This window comes from Natator depressus, chromosome 2 (assembly GCF_965152275.1).
Source record: "Natator depressus isolate rNatDep1 chromosome 2, rNatDep2.hap1, whole genome shotgun sequence".
In the NCBI taxonomy this organism is placed as follows: domain Eukaryota; kingdom Metazoa; phylum Chordata; order Testudines; family Cheloniidae; genus Natator; species Natator depressus.
Genome location: NC_134235.1, coordinates 225,562,575 through 225,586,544, shown reverse-complemented (window position 1 = coordinate 225,586,544; position 23,970 = coordinate 225,562,575). Strand labels below are relative to the sequence as shown.

Sequence of the window (23,970 nt, the reverse complement as noted above, 5' to 3'; positions counted from 1 at the left end):
GGTCCTTCATTAGCTTCGACATAAATGGGGTACCTTGGTCTGTTAATATCTCCTTTGGTAGCGCCACTTAGGCAAAGATCCCCACCAACTCTTTAGCTATCGTTTTAGAGGCCATGTTCTGCAGAGGGACGGCTTCTGGGTAGCACGTAGCATAATCCAGAACGACCAGTATATATTGGTGGCCCCGGGCTGTCTTCTCCAGGGGTCCCACTAGATCCATGGCTATTCGCTCGAAGGGGACCTCTATGATGGGAAGGGGTACTAAAGGTGCCCTCAAGTGGGGACGGGGACTGTGCAGCTGACACTCCGGGCAGGACGCACAGTGCCTCCGCACTTCTTCATGTACTCCGGGCCAGAAGAATCGTCACAGGACCCGTGCCAGGGTCTTCTCTACCCCCAAATGCCCCCCAAAAAGATGACTATGGGCCAGACTTAATACAGCATTCTGGTGTTTTTGAGGTACTAGGATCTGCTGCACCTTCTGCCCCTGTACTGGTGCAACCCTGTATAAGAGATTGTTCTTCATTACGAAGTAGGGTCCTGGTCCCTGGGTTTTCCCTTCCATGGGGACCCCATCTATTTCGGTCACCTCCTTCCTAATGTTGTCGTACCTTGGGTCTTCAGCCTGGTCCCATCCAAAATTTCCTCTCCCGGGGCTAATCTGCCTGAGATCCAGAGGACCAGTCTCTGTTGCCTCTACTGGTTCAGAGGCATTAGGGTGTGGGTCAGACTCGGGTGCTTCTCCCTCCTGGGTGGCCTCCTTTTCAGCTGCTCGGGTCCGCCTACCTACAAGAGTGACCCTCTGGCTTTGGGCCAGTATTCGGGTTCCCAAGGCCTTAGCTGCCCTTCTTTCCCTTTTCGTCTTTCTATGCTATCTGGGAGTGGAGAACAAATCTAGGGATATCTCAGAGCAGGTTGGGGGTTGACAGTCTACTGTGGATGCTTCACTACTTTCAGGGCTTCCCCCTTTCTCCAATTCCCCTACCGGGAGTAAGTCTCCAAACCCTGGGAAGTCCCTCCCTAGGAGCACTGGGTATGGGAGTTTAGGGACTACACCTGCTGCTACCTCAGTAGTGGTCCCCTGAATCTCGATTTTTACTGGGATGGTGGGGTAATAACCAACTGTCCCATGGACGCATGTTATCCCCATATGCTTAGCCCACAGCAGCTGACTACGCTTCACGAGCTTCCCCGAGACAAGCGTGATAGCACTCCCTGAATCAACCAGTGCTGTGGTCTCTACCCCATTTAGCTTCACCAGTCTAGTGTACATATGTGGGGTTAGTGAGACCCCCACAAGGTGGATTAGGGAGCATGAGTCTGCCCAGTTCCCCAGGTTACACTGCATAGGCTCCTTGGCATTAGGACACTGTGCAGCTATGTGTCCCCACTCCCCGCAGGCATAACATCTGTATGGAGCCCTAGGCATTCCCCCGTCTCTTGGTTTGGGTAGTCTAACATCATGAACCTCTTCCCTCTCAGTGCTCCGACTCTTTGTGGCTTCTGGTGGGCCTTCAGACCCTCTCTTTTTCCACCTGGGTTCTCCTGGTGGCCCAGTCACCTGAGCTCTACGGCTTGGTGCTGCTAGTTTAACCCGGGGTGCTTCTTCTTTAACTGGTCAGGTCAGCTCCCTCGCCGTCCTTTGTCTTTCTACCAGCGCGACAACCTCGTCGTAGGTGGAGGGTTCGTTCTGGCTTACCCAGGCACGAAGTTCTGGCGGTAGTCCTCTCCTGTACCGGTTGATGACCAGAACCTCTAGTATCTCCTCTGGACTCCGGGACTCAGTTCGTAACCACTTTCGTGCAAGATGGATAAGGTCATATAATTGGGACCGTGAGGTTTTGTTTTCCTGGTACCTCCACTCATGATATCGCTGGACCCGCACTGCAGTCATGACCCCAGATCTGGCCAGGATCTCTGCTTTCAGCTGGGGGTAGTCTGCCACAGCCTCTTCAGGCAAATCAGCAAATCATAGTAGGCCTTCTGGACCTCCCCACACAGGAATGGAGCGAGGATGCCAGACTACTGTTCTTGGGGCCAAGCCTCCCGCAGGGCTGTCCTCTCAAAGGCCAGGAGGTATACCTCTAAATCAGCCTCCCACGTCATTTTCTGCAGCCAATTGCTGGCCTGCATGATCTGCGTCCTATCATGGCCGTGGTTCAGCTCTGTAAGGACCTTTACCTGGTTTACCAGTTCCCACAACATAGCCCGGTCTTGAGCAGCCTGGTCCATCAGCAGGTGATTAGTCTCTTGCTGCAGCCGCCCTGCCTCCTGTTGGGCAGCTGCCTGGACACGAGTAGCCTCCTGCTGGGCAGCCGTGGCTTGTATCAGTGCCCGCACTACCTCCTCCACTGTGGTGAAAAAAATAAAAATAGACCCTCTTCCTTTTTTTTTTCCTTCCTTCCAAACACCCTCCTTTTTCCACTGCGCTGTGGACACCAGATCCCACTTCCAACATCAGTTGTGACAAAGTTCCTGCTCTATCTTGGTGGGTCTTGCACTTATTGGTGGATTTGCTCGCCTTGGAGCTTCACGGCAGCCCTCAGCTTGGCCGTTTTTCTGAATTCACAGTCCAGATTGACTCCTCGTGTGTCTGACCAGGAGTTGGGAGGATTTGGGAGGAACTCGGGCCCACCCTCTACTCCGGGTTGCAGCCCAGGGCCCTGTGGAATGCAGCTGTCTAGAGTGCCTCCTGGAACAGCTGTGCAACAGCTACAACTCCCTGGGCTACTTCCCCATGGCCTCCTCCCAACACCTTCTTTATCCTCACCATAGGACCTTCCTCCGGGTGTCTGATAATGCTTGTACACCTCAGTCCTCCAACAGTCCGCGTTCTCACTCTCAGCTCCTAGTGACTCTTGCTCCCAGCTCCTCACATGCACACCACAAACTGAAGTGAGCTCCTTTTTAAAACCCAGGTGCCCTGATTAGCCTGCCTTAATTGATTCTAGTAGCTTCTTAATTGGCTACAGGTGTTCTAATCAGCCTGTCTTAATTGTCTCCAGAAGGTTCCTGATTGTTCTGAAACCTTCCCTGTTACCTTACTCAGGGAAAAGGGACCTACTTAGCCTGGGGCTAATATATCTGCCTTCTATTACTCTCCTATAGACATCTGGCCCGACCTTGTCACAATATATATATTAAGCATATTCCTAGATATAGATATAGATATAGATAAATCAAGAGGATGCTCTGTGTTTGTGCTCCAGTGCAACATTTGCTAAAATGGTAGTTTAATATGGTCCCAACTAGAACTACACAGGCACTGGCCTTATTGGAGGCAGTGTGGAGGTTGCATCATCCTGTTGGTGCTCCCAAAGTAATTGGCCTCATCACAAATACAATATTTTCAGAAGGACAAGCTTCTTTGAAAGGTGACAACATGTGCTTCTCCCAATGCAGGGCCAGCTCTACTGGCTGGTAGAGGGCAGTGACCCTGTTTTTGATCCACCCTTGATACTCCAAAGCAGATGGTGTATCAAGTGCAGCAGGTGGAGCTAGATTCATGGAGTTCTTGCTCTTCCTGAACGTGAGGATTGCAGTTATACTAAATCCTGCATATGGACACAAGGAAGGAGCAAGGAAAATCTCATCCATCTTCTTTTCCCCTCCTTTTTTTCCTCAAACTCATACAAGGCCAGTTAAATTGTGGTCCTCTATCTTTAACTGTTGTGTGTGCACGGTGGGATGGACAGGAGGGGTAGAGAGTGAGGGGAGGCTCCATCACTAGGAGAAACCATGTGGACTTCAGTGTGAACTTTTAAATAAAAATAATGATGTCCCCACAGAAGCAAAAATATTAAATAAATACAATATGAGATTTATTTCTTATCCCTAGATATGTATCAACTGCATTAAACCACCATTCAGATTTAGCATCCCTCCATATAACTGGGAATTCACTAATTAAGAGGATCCAGGACCGGAATAACATCTTAAATCAATTCTAAGGTACATATCATAATTGGGAGTCCCCAAATGGTATGTTAAATTTTGTGAGTGAATAGGAATGTAAAGTTAGATCTCGGAAAAATATTTATTGTCAGCTGTGAGGCAGTTCCTCTTTAAAAGCTGAGCATATCCCCAGTAAAGTCTGCTCTGCCCAAGTCATCATCTGACTTAAGAATTATTCTTCTGTGTCTCTGCTGCATACAGGTTATAGCCACACAAGCGAGCAAAACATTACATAGTGCACTGTCATGGATATGTATTGGGAAATTTAAACGGTATCTGCCTACAAGCTTTGGGCTTAAATGTGCTTGACCCCTGTGCATGAGGAGATGGTCAAGAAGCACCCTAGGAGGTAGGGAGAAAGGTGCAGTCATAGTCCTTGCACTCACCTGAACACAGGGACAACTAAAGCCTTACCAATACTGCAGAAGAGACAGACAAAGAGGGGGGAAGAACTATGGTTTGGCCCCACTCTCTTGCCCAGTGGAGCTCTTCCCTCAGCCTGTCAAGGGACATAGGAGTGGTCATACTCTCCTTGTATTCCAAGCATCTTTGTGCCTGCCAGGGCTTCCACAGAGCTCCAGCTGGAGGGGTCCATTTCCTCCCCACAGTGAGCTGTGACTTGATGATGCAATTGAGCCCTAAGCCTGATCCTAGTCAACTCTACCAGACTCTCATTTTAATGAGCTTTTAAAGTCAGTGAGTAAAAACAGAGCTGTATCTGAATATACTGTATCTAAAACAACAGACAAGATCAGGTCTCACCTTCCAGATCATTTGACAGTGTTCAATTACAGTTTAAGGAGATATTTTAAAAGTACATTAAAAATACAAGAATAAGGTAAAGTAAAAGGGTCTTGGTACGTATGTATACCTGGAGCATAAAATATTGTCATTACTTTACTATTAACAAAGTTTCACAGAGTAGTGACAGCCAGGAAGAGATAAAGCTAATGCTAAGTGGGTCCTAGTAAATGATTATGTAAATCTTCATAGGAATAAACGCTTCCCGGTGAACTTGGATTTTATGCTACTATCAATTATGACGGCAAGAATTGTTCCCTCTCAGAGTGCACCCTGGGATTCATTTCTCATCATACAAATGCTTTTTCCAGTGTCCATGCATGTACCAGAGTAAAACAAATTGCGAAGTAAACACAGGTTAAACACAGAGTGGGAAAGGCCACACGCCTGAAAAGTAACTGTAAGCAGATAAACATTCAAAACCCCGAGACAATCAGAACCAATATTTACAGAAAATGAAAGACTACAATTTGGTCTCTCTCCTTAGATTAGCAACTGAAACAGGAATGAGAGGGCCAGATTCTACTACCATTTTTGCCCATGCAACTTATACAGCAGATTGTCTGGGTTGTAACGCAATCTGTATGCTCAGGATGCAGTTATTCAAGTTGTCCACCTTTTGTTACTAAGAATTTCAACTGATGGATCCTATTGAATCTTCAGCTGGTTCTGAATGTCTAGACAGATCAGAAATCCTTTTTTCTTGCTGCTTGGCAAGGTCATTGTAATTGTCTCTTAGATGTAGGCCCCACCACAGTTACCCAGGCTTCTGCCCTGTCCAGATAGGATTGCTATAGTGCTGTCCATGAGCTTACACTTTAAGACCCCTTGGAAACTTCACTTATTGCAGAATTCTGCTTCCTGCCTAGAACATACTATATTTCTACTCCATATGCTATGGTGTCTTCCAATTCATTTCTGGTTTTTTTTCTCTCTATTTTTGATAAATGTTATGTAAGAGCTAAGATTTATTTGTTATTGTTACAAATATAAAACACTTCATGATTTGGGTCCTTGAAATAAAACCAGGTCTATCAACATGGTGCTTGACATTAGCTCAAGTGTTTGAGTCAACAGCTACACAACCCAATACTTATGCAAAGAGGACCTATTTTCAAAAATGCCGAGTTCCTACTGCTTCCTTTGAAAATCAAGCCAGTCGTTCTTACTCATGTGCTATACAGTTCCACTGAAGCTAATGGGACTGCGCACATGATAAAGAGTTTCTGGACTGAGTCCTGGCTTTGTAGTGACTTAGTGGAGGACCCTGTACTATGGAATTTGAGCTTGTTGAAAAGTGGTAAAGATTTTTCATGAAAAAGTTAGAAAATTTCTAAATAATTTTCATTCTGCAGGTTTCAGAAAAGAAGATGTTTCATTTATTCACCTCTGCATCACCAGTTCAAATATAGCCTATGGCAGTAGTGCCCATATGTAGCATTGTTATTATTTTCTGAAAACTATTTTGGCCTATGAGAAATGAGTCGGTGGTATTGGTTGGTTTGTAATGGCACAGCTCTCCACATCCCACCACAAGTGATAGCTCCAAAAATTAGAACTTTCCAAAGTTCTCCGTCACCACTGCAGTGTACACATACCCCAATATCCTTCCTTAACATTGGTTTCAGACATGTTTTAAATACTATACGAATGTCACCCCTTTTGGCCTGAGTGGTTAACCAATATTCAAGGCCTTGCACACTGTCTCCATTAGGAAGATAAACTGATGATAGAATCATGTATTTCTTTGGTGCAATCCTGTTTTTTTAAAACAAAGACTACACTGAATACAGCAGGATCAAAACACAGGATGCAGTTTCCAAGCCTGACTTTTCAGCCAGCAGTCCACACAAGAAGCTGTCTCTCCTGGCTTTCCGTCAGGGCTTCAATACAAGTGCTTCTTTCGCTGTCTTCTGCTTTTTTGCTACTCTCTCTGCTCACTTTCTGGTTGCTTCTGACACAAAGGCATGGAGTAATCCTCAGGCCCTACATCTGCATTCAGTCTATCCAGTGAGCAGCAATTTCCATTGTTTCAGCTATCACTAAACAAAGGGAATTTCATTGTTCCCTCATTTATCCTGAGTGAAAGGTGGCTAGCACTCATCAGCTCCAGGTAGGTTTGTGATTGCCAATAGATAGATCAGTGGTTTTCAACCTTTTTTATTTGCGGACCCCTAAAAAAATTCATATGGAGGTGCGGACCCCTTTGTAAATCTTACCCATTGTCTGTGGACTGCCCAAGGGTCTGCAGACCACAGGTTGAAAAACACTGTTGTATGGCAACGACAACCTTTCATGTCCCCAACCTTTCGTGGACCCCTTACACATAGACTGTGGGCCCCCAGGGGTTTGTGGACCACAGGTTCATCAAGATATAGATCAAAGAATGCTTACTAGGAGCCACCCAGTACCCAGCACAGTAGTATGAATATCTGAAGAATAGGCTTACACTTTCAGAAAATGCATGCAATTGTGATTATTGCACATCAAGTGACTAATTATATAACTAATTGCTCATTTGAAAGGGCCAAATAGGCCTACACTTTTGCCCATGATAGACCTAATATTTCAGAAACAATGTGATTATAAATAGACAACTAAACATCCCTGGACACAAAAGATTCTACCCCACACAACATAATTGCAAGCCTGTTGTTATTGTTGTTCAATGCAATTAATCCAACATGACTTGAGTATTTGTAAGTTGGTGAAATAAAACAGGTGGGAGTTCATAAAGACATGGTTATTCCTTTTTTAAAATATAAGAGACCCTTACCAGTTTTATTCCCATTGTGGTCAGAATGTGGAGATCCCATGGTAGTCAGGCCATTTCTCCTAGTCCATCCAGTCTGTAAGTCCCCATCATGCATCATATTGCACAGGTCAGTTTCAAAGTCACATGTTTCATAGGAGGAACCTAATCAAAGAGGACTGTTTTCAGAAACTGTATGCCGTAAAGGTTTGACTCATTGAGCAAATATAAAATGCAACCATACCCAGAGAAATAGATACAAATGAAATTACAAATTGTTAGTTATTACTAAGGCTGCGATTTAGTCATGGAGGTCATGGGAGTCACTGATTCCATGACTTTACCGGACCTCTGTGACTTCTTTGGCTTCACCTGTCAGTGGCTGAAGCTGGGGCTACAGCTGGGTCTGCCCTACAGCTGGCGCTCCAGCTGGGCCCTGCACCCTTACCCCATGGTGGAGGCTGCAGCCGGGGCAGTGTGCTTTCGCCCCATGGTCACCAGCTCGTTTATTCCCTTGACCTGTCGGTGACTTTTACTAAAAATAACCATAACAAAATCTTAGTCTTAGTTATTACTTATAAAGCACCCAGAAATAGCTTAAATTACTAAAAAGACTTTCTAAACTGTAGACCAGACACAATGAGTAATAGCAATAAACAATGCAGTGGGAATAACAGGGAGGGGAGAATGAGGGTTGCAAAAAAAGTCAATGTCTATCTCCTGGAGGATCTCATGTCATGTTTTACTACTGCAGATATAATACAGGCCCTTTCCCCACCACATATAAGGTCCCATAAGATGCATTTTCACCATCTCTATAAATGTACAGGAAACTGTGCAGGCTAGCAAAATACTTTGTATGCATAAAAATTGTTCTTAAGAGATACTGCAAACATCATCAAGTTACCATTTACTTCAAATGCTTCAATACGCACTATTATTCATGTCAGCACTGGGCTTTCCCGTGCAGTAATTAAGATTACACATTAGGAAATAAGCATTTAACACAAATATTTTTATCTCCACTGTCTTTCATATCATTGTATTGAACCCTGGATTTTTAGCAACATGGTTATAACATTTATTAGGAAACTATGAACCCATATCCAGAAATCTCCAAGGGCCTAATCCTGCAAGTTACTGAATCCTTACTTGGGGGTGTCATCTCATCAATGGATGGATAGGGCACTCAGCACTTTCCAGGTGACATTTAGCACCTTTCATGAATGGACAGTAAATTAGTGCTAATGCTCAATTCGTTAGTTGGGGTGCCAGTTTGATGGAGCCAGGAGCACCAGAGACACCCACAGGGGTGGGAGAAGATCTCAACCAGGAGCAGGTAGGACAGTGCTCCATGCAGTCCCCCTACTTCTCCCTCCTATTCTCTTTCACCATGTGTTCAGGAGGAAGGGGTTGTTTCTTTCTCTTTCCGCCTTCCTCCCTCCCCCCTTTCCTGCTGCCCAGCATGGGGAACAGGAGAGACATTGTATACTTCTTTCAGACACCAGAGCATGCCCCACCCATCACTGCTGCCATTGGGCAGTGGGGTGCTGGTGGGGTTTGGTGATTGGACAAGCAGAAGGTGGAGGTGATTACTGCTACTTATCGCTAGGCAAGTAGCCATTTTTCAGGCATTTTTTCAACAGCAGCCAGCATGGCTGCATAATGAGAGAAGCAGAGCAGCAACTCTGGGGTCACTGCCAGAGCAGAAGATATGTACCTGGCAGCTTAGGGGAACCTCAGAGCAACCCAGTTCCTCTAAGCAGCCCCAGCAGTGCCCTCTCAGAAGTTTTGAGGAAGGTGGCTGCCAAGGCTAGCCCTGGAGTTCTAACTCATATTACGGCTCCCAAAGAACTTCTAGCTTCAGGACCTAGTCGCTGTGAATTGGGACCAGAAGCTCCAGAGGATGCAGAGAGAGGGGAACAAGAGCAGCCACTGAAAGGAAGAACCTGTGCCCAAGGGAGAAACAGCCTGCTGAACCCCATGCTTTGGTGAGGGCTTCTGAGGCAGCCTTACACTCTGCTTCAACTGGTGAGGCTCTGGGGGAGGTGGAGGCAGTTCTAGCCCCTCTGCAGTGGGGGACCCCCATTTGGTGATAATGCCTCTGGGAATTATGGATGGTAATCCCTCCTTATAGACAGTTTGGAACACAGGGGCCATTGGTGAGATGTTACTGCTGGGACCCCATGGCCCCGTACCCACTGCTGGTGTGGCTGGGGCTGTCTCTGGCACAGTATGGGAGCCCATCCCAGGTTTAGAAGGGGAGAGTCTTGTTCTTCAGCCCTCCCCACTTCAGTACCAACAGGATTCCCAATTGCTATTGATCCTGCTGCCTATGGGGTGTGCTGTCCCTCCTTCAATCCTGCACTGAACATAAGGATGTGTGAAGAAGGAACTCTGATAGCAAAAAAATGGTATTAAGCCAGACTTCAGACTGCGGCCTGTGCACCCTTCTGACTTTAGTTTGTTGGGGTTTCAACTCACGGGGCAATTTTACTTGAACAAAATTATACCTCCTGCGCAGCCTTTGAAAAGCTTAGTTCTGCATTAGAATCAGCACTGGTCAGGGAATCCGGACTTAGAGAAGTCACCCATTATCTTGGTGATTTTCTTTTTGTAGGAAGAACAGAAACAGACACTGTCTGGGAGCACCATTAGCAAGGAAAAACACGAAAGGCGCCGATGCCCATTTGGAATTGGATACCGCAGCGGGTATTTCTCATCACCCTTTTGAAAAATTGGCAGAATCGTGAGAATTATTATCCATAATTCTGGCAACCAAGAAAGCATGCCTCTGACAGCTGCAGGTTATCACTGGCCATCTAAATTTTGTATGCAGAGTTATGGCTCCTGGAAGTAATTTTAATATACACTAGCTGCAGCCACAATTGCAGGCCTCATCACTATATTTGGCTGACCAAGGAAACGAGAGAGGACCTAAAGGTTTGGGATATGTTTTTGTCAGAATACAATAGGGTATCATTTTGGCACGCAGAGTGATTGCTGGAAGTGGACTTGCAAGTCCACTTAGACACGGATGGTGGCATGAGCTTCCGAGTGTATGTCTGTCATGATATTGGTCTCCTATAGTATGCCGTTGGGGTGTGACAGGGCCCTGTACTCCCCTAGCCTGAAGTCCTCAGAGTCAGGATGATCCAGTTGTGGAAGACTCAGTCCTCTGGCTGAGTCCTGTGGGAGTCAACCCCTTCTGGGATATCAAAGGCCCACAAAAAGGAAAAAAGAAAAACAACAAACTGACAGGCTTGCCTTCCTTCAAGGGGCCTCTCACAGGCTGCAGTCTAGCTCAATGGCCAAACAATAGTTAGAGCCACTAACAATAGTACCAGAGTAATTGTTCAGAGTCAGCCAACCTTCCCTTCAGATTTGTTGTGATTGTGTGAGCAATCCCTATTCTCAGCCACAGTATCCTCCAGGAGCTGAGGATGTGAAAGTGTGTGGTCCTCTCAGGGCTGCTGCTAAGTCAGCTGAGCTTCCTCCGGCCCTGCCATATCTTGTAGGTGTGGTGAAGCAGAGCTGCTTGAGCTTCCAGTGGTTCATTAACCCTCACTTAACCAGTACAGGGTTTGTATACTCTGTTACAACTTCCAAGGGAAATGATGTGCTCAGAGGTGGCTGGATCATCCAGAGAATCACCAAGGACATCATATTTGTGCGGTTTTTCTCTATCTTAGTGTCCATCTCTATTTGGGGTAACAGATTCCATGATAAGTGAGTTCATTTCTAGAGTGAAAACATAGATTCCAAGATCAGAAGGGACCATTATGATCATCTAGCCTGACCTGTCCTTGGTATTAATAATGCCATGATCGATGCTCTGTCTTGCTTTCAGATTTTGGGAATTAGCAACACAGGCTGAAAGGACACAATAGCAATGCCTCATACCATGTGCAACCTTGATTACTGATCGCGTTCAGAGTAGCATGATACTCCATTGCCACATGGACATTCCAAATTTACGAAGCAGGCTTTTCAGAGTTTATGGATTTCAGCAAGTGCCAGGCCTACCTCACGTATGGCCCATCCCATAAAGGGATTCCCCAGTCTTTGCACTGGGTATGTAGTTTGCAGATTACTAGAAAGTTGGCCGTGTTCAAGGGGACCATGGGCAGACTGCAGAAAATCAATTATTATTCAGACAAAAAGAGATTTAATCCTTACATTCCCCAAGTTTGCAATAGCGTCAGTAAAGCAGTACCATTTACAGCAGCCTTCCTGGTGGTCTTTTTGAGGACTTTCAGTGTGGAGGAAATAGTTTCTGGTTCAAAGAGCAATGAGTCTAGCAAAGTGTTGCCACAGGAAACTTGCAATGGGATCAAGGAAAAGTCATCTTGACATTGTCAATTAAAAGCAGATCAGTTTTGTCATGGTACCAAAATTGTGCTGAATGAGAGTGGTGAAAAGGTTATTTGCCCCACGAAGGTATTAAAAGCAGTCATGAGCCATTGTTTGTCCATCTTCACTCATTGATATATTTGCTTTCCGTAATCGACTCTCTGCATAACTGTTCATGTACCCAAATATTTGGATGCTAATATCTAAATTCTATCATTAAATTTAATCAATCTTATTTGCGTTATTGTTGATTATGTCCTCTATATATTGTATGACTTTTCAACCAACCTTCATACTTTTGGGTAATTTAAGCACTACACCCAGATGTACAGACACTCTTTTCTTATCCTATGTATTATATAATTTTAACATTAGCTTTAATAAAAAAAATTATTGGGCGTATAACGATGCATCTGGCAAAAATCTGGCTCACAGTCCCCATTTTGGTTGCCTGCATGAGGTATCAGGGAAGGTTGTGGGATCAGCTAGTGCCACTCATCCACTCCATGGCAGGCTGTTTCCATTCCCAGCAGGTGATCATTATTCACTTGGGGTAGAATTATTTAGGCACAGCAAAAGAGCTTGGTTTGATCGTTAGAAGAAAGAGGGATTTCAGCCACATTTCATCTCTTTTTCCTGAAATAGTCTTGATCTGCTCAGACCAAGACAAGTTTGGTGAGGAGTCGCCAGACCTTCCAAGACTGACCAGGCCAAGAAAGCAGTTAACTGAGAAACTGGCAAGTTTATAAAAGTGACAAGGGGGTATAGTGATTTCCCATAAGGGAAGTAAACAGCCCCCCAAAACTGTTTAGAGAGGATGGAGTATATCTATCCAACACAGAGTAGGATATTTTCTTGGAGGACCTCGAGTAATGAGTGGATTCCTCTCTAGATGCCCGATGCGAGGATTGGAGCAATCATAGAATCATAGAATATCAGGGTTGGAAGGGACCTCAGGAGGTCATCTAGTCCAACCCCCTGCTCAAAGCAGGACCAATCCCCAATTAAATCATCCCAGCCAGAGCTTTGTCAAGCCTGACCTTAAAAACTTCTAAGGAAGGAGATTCTACCACCTCCCTAGGTAACGCATTCCAGTGCTTCACCACCCTCTTAGTGAAAAAGTTTTTCCTAATATCCAACCTAAACCTCCCCCACTGCAACTTGAGACCATTACTCCTTGTCCTGTCATCTTCTACCACTGAGAATAGTCTAGAACCATCCTCTTTGGAACCACCTCTCAGGTAGTTGAAAGCAGCTATCAAATCCCCCCTCATTCTTCTCTTCTGCAGATTAAACAATCCCAGTTCCCTCATCCTCTCCTCATAAGTCATGTGCTCCAGACCCCTAATCATTTTTGTTGCCCTTTGCTGGACTCTCTCCAATTTATCCACATCCTTCTTGTAGTGTGGGGCCCAAAACTGGACACAGTACTCCAGATGAGGCCTCACCAATGTCGAATAGAGGGAACGATCACATCCCTCAATCTGCTGGCTATGCCCCTACTTATATATCCCAAAATGCCATTGGCCTTCTTGGCAACAAGGGCACACTGTTGACTTATATCCAGCTTCTCGTCCACTGTCACCCCTAGGTCCTTTTCCGCAGAACTGCTGCCTAGCCATTCGGTCCCTAGTCTGTAGCGGTGCATTGGATTCTTCTGTCCTAAGTGCAGGACCCTGCACTTATCCTTGTTGAACCTCATCAGATTTCTTTTGGCCCAATCCTCCAATTTGTCTAGGTCCCTCTGTATCCTATCCCTGCCTGCCACCGTATCTACCACTCCTCCTAGTTTAGTATCATCCGCAAATTTGCCGAGAGTGCAATCCACACCATCCTCCAGATCATTTATGAAGATATTGAACAAAACCGGCCCCAGGACCGACCCTTGGGGCACTCCACTTGATACCAGCTGCCAACTAGACATGGAGCCATTGATCACTACCCGTTGAGCCCGACAATCTAGCCAACTTTCTACCCACCTTATAGTGCATTCATCCAGCCCATACTTCTTTAACTTGCTGACAAGAATACTGTGGGAGACTGTGTCAAAAGCTTTGCTAAAGTCAAGAAACAATACATCCACTGCTTTCCCTTCATCCACAGAACCAGTAATCTCATCATAGAAGGTGATTAGATTAGTCAGGCATGACCTTCCCTTGGTGAATCCATGCTGACTGTTCCTGATCACTTTCCTCTCCTCTAAGTGCTTCAGGATAGATTCCTTGAGGACCTGCTCCATGATTTTTCTGGGGACTGAGGTGAGGCTGACTGGCCTGTAGTTCCCAGGATCTTCCTTCTTCCCTTTTTTAAAGATTGGCACTACATTAGCCTTTTTCCAGTCATCCGGGACTTCCGCCGTTTGCCACGAGTTTTCAAAGATAATGGCCAATGGCTCTGCAATCACAGCCGCCAATTCCTTTAGCACTCTCGGATGCAACGCATCCGGCCCCATGGACTTGTGCACGTCCAGCTTTTCTAAATAGTCCCTAACCACCTCTTTCTCCACAGAGGGCTGGCCACCTACTCCCCATGCTGTGTTGCCCAGCGCAGCAGTCTGGGAGCTGACCTTGTTAGTGAAGACAGAGGCAAAGAAAGCATTGAGTACATTAGCTTTTTCCACATCCTCTGTCACTAGGTTGCCTCCCTCATTCAGTAAGGGGCCCACACTTTCCTTGGCTTTCTTCTTGTTGCCAACATACCTGAAGAAACCCTTCTTGTTACTCTTAACATCTCTTGCTAGCTGCAGCTCCAGGTGTGATTTGGCCCTCCTGATTTCATTCCTACATGCCCGAGCAATATTTTTATACTCTTCCCTGGTCATCAGTCCAATCTTCCACTTCTTGTAAGCTTCTTTTTTATGTTTAAGATCCGCAAGGATTTCACCGTTAAGCCAAGCTGGTCTCCTGCCATATTTACTATTCTTTCGACACATCGGGATGGTTTGTCCCTGTAACGTCAATAGGGATTCCTTGAAATACAAGAGATACCCAAGCTGATTGCTGTTGTCTCCTGCAGTGAGTTCCAGTGTGGCTGATGCGATAACAAGATTTGAAGTCCCTTTAGCGCAATGGGCTGCTTGGGCATTGGTCCCCAGCATGACAATTCACAGTGAGAGGGTCTCTCCTATGTCTCACGCAGCATGTGGCTCCCCTCATCTTGTCTCTCCTACCTCCAGAATGGAGGAAGGGAATGGATCATGGCTGGCTTCAGTCAGGGTCCCGGAGAGGCTTTCATACCACCCTCAGGTTTGCAGAAGCCAGGACCATTGGTGCCAGTTTTGGTCCACAATAGAACAGCCCTGCTGGGTCATTTGTGTTGAGGGGCAGGAGGGGGGGAAGTCACCATCATTGGGTAATAGTTTTAAAGAGAGTTGCCTCCTCTGCATTCAACCATACTATGATGTATGTCTCTTTCTGTGTCCACATCAATGCAGCACAATGATTAGTTATGAGGTGCAAAAGAGGGAGCAGACAGCACTGTCTTAGGCATTTGTGGTGTAGATTAATGTATAGATTAGCTGAGCCAGCAGCTAATTTTTTGCTGCTGTTTTTATCTTTGGTAATGTGCTACATCTTGCTGAAAAGCATGTCAATGGTTCATTATCACAAACACTGCTGGAGCATAGTTGCCTTATTATATGAAATAAACTGAATCACACTCAATCTTATCTCAAGAGATTTCCCATAGCTGAAAACCCAAATTAAAATGTCAACAAGTTAGAATAAGAAGCACAGTTCTTTTGTTTTAAATTAAAACTCTTGGTCACTCATGATTATTTTTTAAAAGATCGGTTCTATTTATTTTCATAGAACATCTAACTTGAAAGTTGTCCAATGTAATTTGCTGGAAGATAAATTTACGCAGATAAAGTTACTGCTTGGGGAGTGGAGAGGAGGAGGAAGAAATGTGTGGGTTGTTCTAGACACATTTTTCTCAGTGTTTGTTTTGCAGTGTTATTAACAAAACAAAGTCTTGAAATCCATCCCTAAATTAAAAAAATCTGTCTAAATCTCAACAGAGAAACAAACAGTTCAAGTTCAACTGTGTCTATTTAATTTTGATAATCTTGCTAGAAATATGAGACACTGCATCACACTGTTAAAGAATTTTTGATCAGAAGATACTGTCCCAACAAAGACAAACACTTCCAGTGAAAATAATGTGTATATTTTTAATGGCTCCTTGAGAGTGCTTTTGGAGAGTTAAAAATTTAGCCAACACACCTACTGTGTGTGTGTATATATATATATCTCTATATATATTATTTTCAAGAGTGCTATCTTGGGAATGCAATTTTTTTTTAAAAAGCAGTTTTATCATTTTCCCCCTAGTGAATATTTTGCAATAGAAGCTCACAGCTTAAATACAATATACATGCAATTTATTCCACTCTCTCTCTCCTGCACAAACAGCTCAGATGTGGAAGAGAAAAGATGAGACCAAAATGGTGATAAAAGTATAATATTTGAGGTTCCATTCCTACCATCCGATTCATGCAGCTAAAACTCTTATTTCCATATGGAGACCAAATTAAATCAGTGGAGTTCTGCATGGGCACAGGGATCCATTCAATCACATCAGAGTGCAGTTTTGGGGCCTAAGCAAAAGACTAGCTCAGATAAAAACACTGAATCTGAACAGCCCCGATTGTCAGTGGGCAATGACAGGGCAATATTTCAAAATCAGAACCCAGATCTGGATCTGAATTTTACGATTAACACTTGGGGCTTGTCTACACATAGAACCTGTTCAGAATAGTTTTTTTGTCCATGTGGACACACTTATTCCATGTTAAAGTCCCTTTATGCAGTTTAGCTTAATCCTCACAAAGGCACTTTTGGTGTGGAATAAGAGAGTCAGCACTGACAGCTAGTGAGGAATAAGTATTGCATTTTAAATTCACACACTAATTTATTTTACGATAGCTTCCCCATGTAGACAGATCCGATCTAAATCCTTAGATTCAGATGCTCCCAAACTCTGTTTGAAATCCAGTTTTCCCATTTTGTGGCTCTCCCATCTCTAATTTAAATTCAAGTCTATTTCCTCTTTAGATCTGTTCCCTGCCTCCTGTGAAAGAATTTTTATAGAAGAGTCTTTTGGGTCTCTTATTCCCTCTCCTGCTTTCACATGAATGATTCTCCTGTAGCACAATTATGCATGGGGCTGAAAAAGAGAATGTGTAAAGAACTGCAATAGAAATTAACAAAAAAGCATGTTTTCTTGTACATTCTGCCAATGTAGCAGAAAGTGTATTTCAGTGACCTATCTGCCTGGAGGAAATATTCTTCGGTAGAGAAAACAACAGCCGGGGACCATATATACTACATACTCAAACTGAGCTTTTCAGGTATAGCTGGACATAACATACAAACATCCCTTGTGTTCAAACTGCTATTATGTTGAAACTTGCCAAGATACATGCTTGGCACTGCATTTGTGAGGGGATTCAGTGGACTTAATTTTCTGCCTGGTAATTCATAATCCTGTCTATTGTAACAGGATACTGCATACAGAATGCTTAACCTTTGGTTTGGTGGAGCAGGAAGATAGAAGTGGGTTATGTCTGCAGGATACACATTTCTAAGCCTATAACCTGCTAACGTGAACATCTGTTTTCTGGAGGTACTGCCATAAGGTAGTCTCTGGTAGAACCTAGTGACATTTAAGTTTTCAAGTTAAAACTCACAAAATTCAGGAAATCCAAAATCCTCCTTGTGTTCCAGGAACAGGACTCTTGTGCTGGGCATTGTTATACGTACGTTGCAACGTAGCTTAATGTTATAGCAAAGGTAAATGTCAGCTATAAATTCAGTTCAACTAGGTAATTTTCAGCCAGCTTGAGTGGAGTCAGATTGTCTGGATCGCTGTCTTAGGTCTAGTTGACCACAGCCACATTCAGAAACATTGATGACATCTCAAGTTATTAAGCCAAAGCTATAAGTCCATAACTTTTTTTGTATTTGTTTGCTCACTTAGTACGTTGTGTGAGCTCTAGCTGTGTTACTTTGTCCACTATTCCTGTACCTGAACAAAATGGAAACCTTTATTACTGAACTGTCATGGACCTGCAACAAAGATTTTTACCAAAATTCTTTCACAAAATTATTTTTAGAGCAGACCTGAATTCCAGAAAAAAGTTTGTATCTAGCTAACATTTAATACATTTTGTCTCTAATAAGCAGTTGTGAATTAAAGGAAAGCGGGGTTGGGAGGAAGCTTCATCTAGTGACGTACCTTGAATAAGAAAAATCCATTAAAGATATAGAGATTTGGATAGAAATTGAAATTTAAGAAAATTTGGGAAAAGAAAGAAAATAGATGAACTACAATTCCATGAAGTTTCATCCAAATGAAATTCTGTGCCCTTCTGTTCACTACTAGTTATTTTATAAGTAAAGCTATCAAATTGTGCTAACTGTACTACAAAAAACTTTGCTTTACTTCTGATGAAGCCTACCGAGAGCTACTTACAATGTTTTTCATCACTGCTGTCTTCGCACTGGTTGGTGAAATTGCACGCTTCCTTTGGTGGAACAGAGGATCCATTGGCACATTGGAAGTCATGTCCTGTGGATGGCTGAACAATTAGAAGAGTGAGAGAACACCACAAACAACAGAAGCTGACTTTGTTCATTGGATATGCTACCATCCAGGCTTCCACTTTGAAGAGAACTATTGCAGCAATCTAGTACTGGCCAAGAAGTGTCCATAAAAAGTCAGGCTTACACATTTTGCTTTAAACTTTATTTTCTAGAGTTGCTCGTGTTTAGAGATTGATACTCTAATGAAATATGCTCTGTGTGAGGAAGTAACTTTTGAGCCATATATCAGTGTGTCCTTGGAAAATATGTAACTAAATTTCATCACTTCTTTTATGACTAGCGGGCTTGTTTTGTTGCATCACTATGTAAGACAAGGGTATATCATTAACTCATTGATTGGAATTATTGCCTGATGACTGGCAAAAATTTCAGATAAGTAAACAACGTAGGCACACATAGTATAATCAGACAGTTAGCAATATTTCTGAAGCCTTTTGTGCCTTTTCTTGAAGTAATCTGGCAGCAATGCTTAAGTATAAGTAATTTATGAAGAGCATTATGCATGAGCTGTAGAGATGTGGCAAATAAATTCAACACTGATTTTAATATCAAAGTGATGACAAATGATTGGTCTATGAAGAATGAGAATTTGTATACCCTATCCACATATCATGCAATAACCTGAGGCATGCTTGTATATAGGCTCTAATGATATCAATTGAACTACTTTAGGGTTGTTTTGATTTTGGCCTTCTCTTTGTGAATCATTTCTAATTTGAGCAAATGTACTGGATATTCACAGGTATTCTCCAGATAGCTCATTTGAACAACTGTGAGCCTACAGGTTTTTGCACATTCTGTTCACTTTGGCTGCTTACTATTCATGACATTTATTTGGTCACCTTAGTCACATGGCATTACTTCTGCCCCCTGAGAGAATGAATGCATATCTGTAAGCGAGAGAATAACGAATAAATAATCTTCTTGAACTACACCCTTCTGTGTACAATGAACAATATGACCCCACAAATAGCAGCAAACCAAATTTTTCACTCATCCATGCAAGGACCAGGCACAATTGCTGCCCCAGGACCAGAGAGGAATGGAGATGAGAGTTAGCTGTGGCTCCCCTGCCCCTATGTGTTGTCCAGTGGAGCTGGACCTCATGAAACATTGCAGCAATGTGCATTCTCCCCCTGGGGCAGTGCAGTACTGGGTTGAGCGTACATGGCGCAAATGAGCCATAACTAAGTCTATATCAACTGAAAAAATTTGGACAAAATGACATTCAGCTTTATAAACAGAAGTCCAATTAACCCCGCTGCTGTTGCTAGCTGATTTGTTTCCATAGATCACTGTTCACTCCTGCAGAAGTCACCAAACTTAAACAATAAAATTCAAGTCATTCATAGCCAAAGCCAAATTGCCTTTACACACTCTAGAGCCTTTGAAGAACAGCACTGATTGAGGAGTCAACTGTCTTTAATCTCTGTAAAGGTTTAACATAAGGGTAGCAGTATCAGATTCTGTGGTGGGGCAGAAGTTCACTCACTTGGAGCGCACAGATAATTCAGCTCCGGTTAGGGGTAGTCTCACCTCAAAAAAGAGCTCTGTGTAAGCTCGAAAGCTTGTCTCTCTCACCAACGGGAGTTGGTTCAATAAAAGATATTACCTCGTCCACCTTGTCTCTAGGTTTTTACATACACATTCATTGTGTGGACCACCTTCCTTCCCATTGGTGACCCAGTAATATCCTTGTGGTGATGTTTATATGGAATTGTTTATTTGAAAAAGTAAGACTGGGGAAAAAGTTAATGCCGGGGGGGGGGGGGAGTTAAACATGACCTAGCACCTAGAAGCAAGGAGAACCAGAAGTAAAGGACCAGCCATCTCCGTGGCCAAACAGCAATGCCCTGCAGACCACAGTTTAGTAACCTCTTTACTAGTCATTCTCACCTCAGAAATAAAGACCTAGTTGAACAGCTATAACCCTGACCATTAGTAAAGCAATGGGGTGGTCTTCAGATCACTTGTCCCAACAGGTTTATAACATTCTACATCAACATTTATCTCTATATCGTCTCAGTATTTAATCTCAGTTGCTAAGCCATGAAGTGTGCTGTCACTAGAGATACAACTATTTTCAGCAGGTAACATACAATATGCTGTCTTAAGTACTCATCATTTAAGTGAGTCATGTAGCTGTATAATGTATTCAACATAATTCAGCATAATAACCTGACATCCTAAATGACAAAATGCCGGGGGGATTTGTTTTGCCAAATAACAAAATTATTTTCACATTGAAAATCTTTTACCACTTCACAGGTTATTTTTTCCCCCGAATGGGCAGCCAAAGCAGACCAGAATGATGGAATATTAGTGGCCATTAGGGGGAATACAATCAGCAATCACAATAATATATCTGTTTTTCAAGAAACAATGAAAAAACCAAAGCAAGAACCCAAGATGGTTGTTATCACAACCTAGGTATAGTGTTACTAGTTGAACCACCATGTCACTGCCCCTCAATGACCTCCCACTTTTGGAACCCGCTCTCTGAAAAGGCTCACAATGCCAAGTGAGCTTAACTCCCATGTTAAATTTTCAGCTCATATCCTATGCTGTGTGTGGCTGCTTTATGCCAGACTGTTGTGGCAGAAAGCAACTCTAAAGCCTGTGTTACTGGCCACAGAAAGATCATTGTGCTGCAGGAAGATCATCTAGTTCAAAAAAGAAGCTTCTATGGCATCTCCTCCCCATTCAGTTGATGTAAGGGACATAACCATGGCTACCTTTATGCCCAGATGATTTCTGGCTATATTTTGTCCCTTGCAGAGTGCTTAATTTGTGCCAGGGCTTGCCAAGGCTGAGCCCCAGCACCTCGAGGCTTGGCAGTTCACAGCCCCGCCACCTTTGGGCTCGCTGCGTTCGATATGAAAGTAAATCACTGCTTCAGCCCCAGCACCTCTTTCATTACAAATTATGCACTGCCCTTGCAGGTGTTAACAGCTTATGTAACTTAGAGCTGCCTGCAGCCTCGATGCAGGGGAAGTAACCTTGTACCCAGCCAGCTCAGGACTGAGGAGTGCAAAAGTGACCTTGCGCCATTTTGACCCTCCTTTCTGAGCTGCACAAGGTGCTCCTCAGCACAGCAGAGGACCTAGCCCTTCATTTTTAGGGCCTATTTCTCTTTTACATATTGTGAAATTTCTCCACATGAAAAAAAGTATTATATTGTAACTCTTTATTACTTTAGTCAGTCACATATATACTGCAGTTAAATGAGCAGCCTTGTGCTACAGACTTGACTGTTCTCTGAAAAACAGCTGAGGAGAGCCAAGAAGGTGAGCACACAACAAGGCTGATAGCAGCAATATTATGTAGATGTTTATTTCTTCCCCTCCAATAAGTAAATGAAAAATTTAAATAATCCAGATGGCCTAACCAGACATTCTGATCTGCTGGATCATTTGAAATGAAATGTGATTGGAGGACAGAAGATACAAGGAGGTGCTGTATCCTGATTTGCCAGAGTATTCTGAGGCAGTCAATGGTCCCATCTTGAACTGTTCTGGAAAGCAGTGCACTCCCTGGTGTGAAGTCAGACTGTGAAGTTCTGTCTTTTACAAGTAGCACTTTCTTCCGTGAAATAACACTAGGACAGCTCTCTAAGCATCAGCATAAAGTAACTGTTGGCAACTATACAAATACAAACAGAACTAGCTACATTTTTAACACCATTCCATTTCTGATTCCAATAGCTTTATTGTACTCCACAAGTATTACATTTGGGTTTATATTAGGTATTCCATACCTAAAAAGCATTGGTTCTCAATATCTTCTCAGAGCTGGATAACTTTGTCCATGGATTCAGCTCCCCAAAGTGCACTGTGTGTCAAATCTGTGGGCTTGTCTACCCGGAGCCTTAGTCTGCATTAGAGGGGTGTAGATTCTAGAGTGCAATAGCATGTTGCGCACTAAACGGCCTGTGTGGACCCCACTGGCATGCACCAGAAGGCCCCTTATGTGCGTTACTGTTGTCCTGTTTCAAACAATACTACATTAACACGCGCTAGTGCACGTTAGAATGTACACCCCTCTAGCGTGGAGTAATGTACCATGTAGACAAGCCCTTAATCATAGCCATAGCAGAGGAACGGGCTAGGGATTTGGGATCTTGAGCTTTTCAAGTCTGGCCCAGATCAACAGTGACAAAATATAACTGTCACCTGAAGACTGTTCAGTAGCCTCTGTGAAATGAGTGGGTGTTCCCAGGGGTCAAGTGACCACGCTACTGAAAATGCCATCACAAGTGATAATTACATTTGGCCCTTGTAGTCTCACTGGAAAGATCACAGAAATGAAACTGCATTCCCTCCTTTAGAAATGGTCTCACCATACCAGCATCGAAACATTAGCTTAGCTTAGCTCTGTTGGGAAGCTTGTATTGTTCACACATGTGCAGTACCTGCTCTATGACTATTCAGAGAACTTCAGCCTCAAAGCCTGGAATTCTGGACCATTCCTGAGCATTAAGAAAAATCATGTTTAAAAAAATTAAGAACATAAATTCATGCTTCAACAAGAACTTCTTTATCTAAAGTCACAGGCCTAGCTAACAAATCCCACCACCTTGATGCTTTAATGGTAAGTGGAGAATCAATGTCCATTTAGAAAATATGTTGATGATATCTGTCTCAGACTTTACAAAAGGTTGATGTTCTGCCCTTACCTTTAATCATAATTAAGTATTTATCACACTGACTGCAAATTAAAATCAATATGTGACAATGTTCATCCTACTTAGAGAACTCTCTGACATCTGGAAGCATTTTTTAAAAGATCTTCAAGAATAGGCGACAGCTTATAGCATAGGAATAAGTCTTCTATATGTTCATAAGGATGCCCTACTTCAGTCATAAAATCTGAAACTTAGAGCACTGTAAAATGTTCCTTAGCAACAAAGGCAGCCTCCATCAGCACAAATACAGAAACAATTTGGTTTCATAGCATAACTGAGAGACTTCTCCCCGCACAGCATTTTCCCCAGCTGGGGAGCAACACACAGGACACCAGCCATGCCAGAATTTGAGATCAAAGGTTGTCTCTTTATCGTCACCCCTCTCCCCTTCCTATCCCTAGAACAAGAAAGGTGTAACACTAGTATTGCCAACCTCAAATGTTCTAAACCCATAAGATTAACTTTAATAAAAAAACAAAACAAAACAACAAAAACAAATCACGATTTTTAAAAATAATAAATTTGGGGGGTTTATTTGCCTTCTGTTTTGAGAGTCTTTAATGGTCACATTTTCAAGATTTTCTCTGCAACCATCAGGGCTGTAAGATTCTCATGGAGAAGCCCCCAGGAGTTGGTGCTTTAAGATAAATATATATCATGAGATTCATAAAAAAGATGAATGTTGGCACCACTAACAGTTTATGCCACTGTCCCCTGCAATCACACTTATTTATCTACAACTCAGACATTAGTACTTGAAGCACTTCCATCCTATATTGCACAGCTAGAAACTCTCATTACAAAAGGAAGGCCTTTGAAAC

The 23,970-nt window shown here is 43.4% G+C and overlaps 1 protein-coding gene across 1 annotated transcript in view; it reads right to left on the bottom strand.

Moving 5' to 3' along the window:
* The window catches only part of MALRD1 (MAM and LDL receptor class A domain containing 1), a 450,886-nt gene extending 428,153 nt beyond the window's left edge, over positions 1-22,733 (bottom strand). The window contains 3 exon segments of the mRNA XM_074946044.1: positions 7,532-7,672; positions 18,335-18,440; positions 22,638-22,733. Coding sequence (XP_074802145.1) covers positions 7,532-7,672; positions 18,335-18,440; positions 22,638-22,733 — 343 coding nt within the window.
* Between the last annotated feature and the right edge of the window lie 1,237 nt (positions 22,734-23,970).